Below are 5,775 nucleotides of genomic sequence, written 5' to 3'. Positions count from 1 at the left end.
CCACACACATCCTAACCTCACCCTAGAAAACGCCTCCTTCCACCCTAATTTGAACTTGACTCTCTCACGACTATTTAGTGTCCCCGTCAATTTGGATGTCGAGGAGGGTCGCCATTACCCAGTTTAGGGACGAGTGTGGGAGCACTTGGTGGTGGTTCTTTTTTCCCCTGACGGCACAAATCAGTCTAGTCTTTCCTTGTATAAAGTCACAGGGAATTGGTAGGTTGGAGCGAAAGACAGCTGAGAGTGTGTGTGTGTGTATACATACAGTGCATGTGTGTGCATGCGTGCGTGTGTGTGTGACAGAGTGAGATAGAGAGAGGGGAAGAGGAGGGGGGAAAGAAAAAAAGAAACAAAGAGAGAGAGACTCAGAGAGACAGAGACAGTGACAGACAGACAGACAGAGAGAAAGAGAGAGAGAGAGAGAGAGTCAGAAATGGCGTGCGTGCACGATAGTGTGCGCGGATTAGTGTGTAACAACATGCGTTTGTCTTGTTGCGAGTCCGTGTGTGCGTGCATGTTGGTGAGTGCACGTCGTGAGAAGAGCTGCCGGGCCAGCAACGGATAAGACAAAACATGAGGATAACGTCAGCAATACATGTCTGGGTACGCCAGCTACTCATACAGAGAATGAGTGAATGGGTACACAGATCAGGAGAGAGACAGGGGTAGAGAGAGAGAGAGAGAGAGAGATGAGAGAGAAAGAGAGAAAGAAGTAGGGAGGGGAGGAGAGAGTGACAAAAAGTCATACAGATAGAAATTACCAGAGATGAGGAGAAAAGAAAAGGAGACAGACAGATAGTGAAAAACGACAGAGGAGAAACAGTGGGAAAGAGAAAGAATCAAGAGGTTGCGGAGGATCTAAGTGCCATTTTTTTTATGGAACAAACAAACGTGAAGTATAAAATGTATACATTGAGCCAATCCGAACGTGGGACTCTTGTCCCTGTTGTCGTTGTTGCCATTTTGGTCATAAACAATCGACAGACCACGACGATTTGCTTCTCTAATAACAGGCCACTTTCATCACAGATAATAGATAACCACATATATTAAAGTTCACACACGTGCGTACGGTAAACACAAAGAGAGGGGAGGAGAGTGCGAGTGAAAGCATAAGGGAAAGAAAGAAAGAAAGAAAGAAAGAAAGAAGGAAAGAAAGAAAGAAAGAAAGGGGATAGAGAGAAAGACTAGAGACAGCTAGTGCAAAAGCGTGAACAAGACAGAAAGAAAATAACAGACAGAGGCAGACAGACGATGTGATGTGAGAGCGGGAGCGAGAGACAAACAGACAGACAGACAAGTGGTGACCTCACTCGATGCACGGAAGCCAACAGCATCAGGCGAGCGGAGCAGACACATTACTGTCATACGTAATGAGCAGGACGGAGAGCACGTGGGAATGCGCGCGCGCAGCGAGAGGAGGGACGAGCGAGCAGCCGACCGTGAACCGGCCCCCAGGCGGTGGTTGAAAGTTGGGGTAAAAAAAAAGGGGGGGGGGAGGTAATGGAAAGGGAAGCAGTGATGATCCCACACACGTCCCCGCCGCCGTGCTCTAGCGCTATCGACTCACTCACAGGCTTACCACATCACTGCCCACAACTAGCAGGATCGGTTTGATTTCATTTTTTCCAGCTTTAGTACGGGCGGGTGGCAGAGCGTGGGGGTGGGGGGAGGAGGGATCCCGTCTTCTCTTCTCAGCGTGTTTTTTTCTTCTAATTTCATCTTACTTCATGTACACATTTTTTTTTCATTGCGGTGGGAGAGAAGGGTGTTAACAATACACACTGACTGACACAAGATGACTACCTTGCATTTGACCCAGAGCTCTTCCTCAAAGTTCCTCCTCCCACACACACTCTTGAAATCTTGAAATAAGTAAAAATAAAGCTTCTTTCACCCATGGCATCATAATGATGACCCTTGCTTCACCCCCACAGAGAACAGAGACCCAGTCAAGTAGTAGGTTCAGAACGGAGCGCTGGAGTTGACTTTTACCAGTTTTCTTTTATATTTTCTTCTTTGCTATTTATGTGTGTCCGTATGGGTGGGCACCACAGACTAACAGGACAACTCTCTTGCACTGTGACTGACAATTATTTAGTGTATTAGCAGAATCTCTTTATATAGTTACATTTCAATCAACATCATGTTCTTCTTGAACTTAAAGAGAACATGGGTAAATTTATGAATCAAGCTTTCTTGTGATATTGAACAAATTATTTAAACTAAAGCAAACGAATATAGAAAAATTCTGCAAAAAGGAAGGTGCGTATACATTTAGATTTCCAAAAACAGGGATGGATCAATATGGAGACATGAGGAAAGTGTAGAATGAAGGGTAATAAAAAATTTGCACTGGTTATTTTGAGTCTCAAACAAATGGCTGGGTTGCAGTATACTGTACTAGACACCCTTGTCTGCTGACATGAAAAGATTAAATTTAAAATTTAAAGCAATGAGGAGAAAAAAAGAAATTATCTTTCTTGTGGGGAAAAGTAGCCCAAAGCATAGGAAAATAAGACAACAAAAGAACTTCAGCCGTTAGCTATACTATGGTGATTTACTGAGTTTTTAATTTATTTAAATACTCATTCATACATTGATAAGTCAGAAAAGAAGAGAACTACAAAGCCAAAGCAAGAAAAAAACGAAAAACAATTACAGCAGAAAATATATTTTCAAAAGGGCTCTCTTCAATTAAGAGCAGTAGAATACTATAGTGATTCACACTTTTCTCTTCTGTGCTGTTCCAATGCTCTCTAATTCGCCTTTTTTTTTCGCTAGAATTCTACTAAAGTATACAGTTTTAGTTTTCCTTTCTAACTTTTTTCCTCTGACCATTTTCTGCAATTCATTCCAGTAATTAACTGACTATATAGCCTTTTTTTTTATTAAGCTAAGTAGACACTTTCAGTAATACAATACATTAATTAATGGACTCTGTCGTATTTGAATGTGGCATTTTCTTCCTTGAGCTATGGTGAAACCTAAGCCAAAGGAATTCTCTTTTCTTGCTTTTTATCACTGAAATGTATCCAATTACTCCAGCAAGAGTGCTCTGTAAGATTTCAGCATGCTATTTTCTGTCTTTTTAAAACACATTAATATTTACAACATTTATTTCTATGAATCTATTACGACTAACTGAAAGCATTCTGCTCTTTCTTTTACTTACAGTTACTATCCTATTTTTAATAGTAGTCAGTCGCATTGACATCACAAGTGAATTTGTAGAAAAATCGACATGCTGGCTTTATTTTAAGATGAAGTGACTTCAAGCTATCACACCAATGAAGATTTCACTGACACTTTGCCACCAAAATTATGAGTTATAATCTTAACATGGCAGTTTCTAACTGTCCAGGGTTTAATAAGTGTAGAATGTCTATTTTTTCCATGCATAAAAAAATACTGTATCTTTTCAAGCCATAAAACCGACTTCCACTGAAAAATAAGTAACAGGTGGCAAACAAGGAACAGGAAAGCACGAGGAACTAATCAGATGCGCAAAGTGACTCATTTCCATAAACTTGACAAATATAGGCTAGGCTACAAAATAAAGCTCATAAAACAAAAAAGTACTCAGTCTCAGTGTTATAATATATAGTGTTATCCCATTTTTCAATGAACCCAACTGCTACCCTCCGGGGCAGTGCCACTGACTGAAGTGTCTTTAGGCTTTATTCCCAAAGGGGGGACATTTCTCGTTCATATTCATGCACAGTAGAATTGTAAATGGGTTGATTCATCAATGTCACGCTCATAACTGTGCCTGATCTACAACAGGGAACTGCTGCTTTTTCTTTCCTAATCCTTACTATTGTCATTTTTTCCCCTCTACTTCTTTTGTATGTTTGTCACACTCTTGTGACCCACTATTCCCGGGGTGCCTTGATAGTCAAAGATGACTTTGCGCTGTTGAGGCCAGAGAGGTGAGCAGATTAAGTCTGATTCCCTGTAAGGACTTCTCTGTTGGCATCCACCCCTTAGCGCTCATATGACCTTATGCAGTTGTCAGTGCCATAAAACATCTACTGAAACGAACACAACTGCTAGATCTAGATCTAGTAACAAGGAAATGTTCATGATAGTATTATTAGCCTAATAACTATCTAAATATGAGTTATATTATGAGGACACGTGACCCTATTACTTGATCAAGATCTGCTTGGCCAGGCCTGAACAGAAAAGGGTACATCTAGAATCTAGGCCTCTATGCGATAATAATTTCGTGTATTCCCGAGACCCTAATAACTCTGGTTACTGGTTGAATTATTATTTTGTGACTTTGAGGGGTTTTTTAGTATTTAAATTAAATTTTTTTCAGAATAACAGTGTGATCGAGAGTGATTTCTAAACTTTTACCTCAACTACCTCCTAAACTACACTTTCTAGATATCTATAGATCTGGATCTAGATTTAGATCTATATCTAGACTCTAGATCTAGATCTAGAGATCTAGATTAGATAGATAAAATCTAGATCTATCTACTCAAATTTACTGCCTGGAAGTAAAAAAGGGTGGTCTTTAAAAGATTAGGCCTAAATAATAAAAAAACAGGTGAGGTGGTGCATTTCACAATGGGAGCCCAACCAAAAGCAGGCTATTTATTATTCAAAATTAGATTCTGATTCACTTGTCGTGACTCAGTGCCGCAATCTTGTCTAGATCTAGGACGGATGCCAGACTCTAGCCTGGCGATTATCTCCCATTATCGGCGTCTCATTCGGCTTCCATTCAAAATTATAATGAAAAAAATGATATCATTGCTGAATATAAAATCTCGTTGGTCACCAGAAAATCTATCTGAAATTGAAAGCCTTGCTTAAAATATATAAATCATACCAAAGCATAAAAGAACAATTCCGGAGCTAAATGTATGAATCCGTTCACAGTCTGCATTAGTCACAGGAAGCATGCATGCGCTGAATTCTTCAAGGCTTCGAGACAAGGAAGCGAGACAGAGAGGCGGGACCCCAGCAGAGGCGGTACAATTTGAAGTGCACGTCAAACAAGAAAAAACATTAGAACATACAAACAAGTTAATCTCCAAACAAGCAAAGTAAAATACAATTATTGCTCTGTTACTTACGGGACGCCATCCTTCTAGTTAATGAAACGGACTGTGTTCCTGTGGGGATGTTCGCTACCAGTCCAGAACCATTGGCCTAGATTCGTTGGGATGCGGAATATGCGGATGCGAGGATGCTGAATGAATTTGCCAGGACTGTGGCGGCAGTGTAAATCTGTTTAACAATCAAAACACTTGAATGGTTCAAAGAAGTGTTCTGGTATTGTAAATATTTAAAATAGTCAGAAAACATTAAATATATTCTAATGAAAATCTGAATTTCAATACAAAACGGTGTGTTTGATTATAGTTTTCTATGAACCTTCTATCAAGTATAAAAGTGCAATGTGGCAAAATGGCATATTGACGGAAGCGAGGCTGGCTTCTCGCTAAATTAACCCTACACAACCGCGCGCATTCCACAGTGGCGCTAGTGTAAAGTTAACCACAGTTGCGACGAGTGCCCGCCGACTTGGTCATAGCTTTTATATTATATTATTACATTATGTATTTTTTCAACTTTTATAACTATCATTGGTGTTGGTGTTGATGCTACTTACATTGTCATATTATCATTATTTATTCTTATTCTATTTTTAAAAAAACATTATTAATTATCTAGAATCTAGCCTAAACCCCATTATTATTATTATTACGACATTTGCATGCTTTATTGATCATCAATTTTGTGGTTGGGGTT

General features: G+C 39.7%; 1 protein-coding gene across 2 annotated transcripts in view; it reads right to left on the bottom strand.

Moving 5' to 3' along the window:
* Window positions 1-5,274, bottom strand: part of LOC100533307 (reductase-related protein) — a 36,809-nt gene extending 31,535 nt beyond the window's left edge. Inside the window, exon 1 of one of the 2 annotated variants that reach the window (XM_035973271.1) lies at window positions 5,097-5,274. In XM_035973271.1, the coding sequence (XP_035829164.1) occupies window positions 5,097-5,106 (10 nt within the window). In that variant the 5' untranslated portion in view covers window positions 5,107-5,274. 2 annotated transcript variants of the gene reach the window in all.
* Window positions 5,275-5,775: the final 501 nt, after the last annotated feature.

This window comes from Aplysia californica, unplaced genomic scaffold, assembly GCF_000002075.1.
Source record: "Aplysia californica isolate F4 #8 unplaced genomic scaffold, AplCal3.0 scaffold01093, whole genome shotgun sequence".
Classification (NCBI taxonomy): Eukaryota; Metazoa; Mollusca; class Gastropoda; order Aplysiida; family Aplysiidae; genus Aplysia; species Aplysia californica.
The sequence above is the reverse complement of the archived record's forward strand: the minus strand, read 5'-3'. Positions and strand labels throughout refer to the sequence as shown.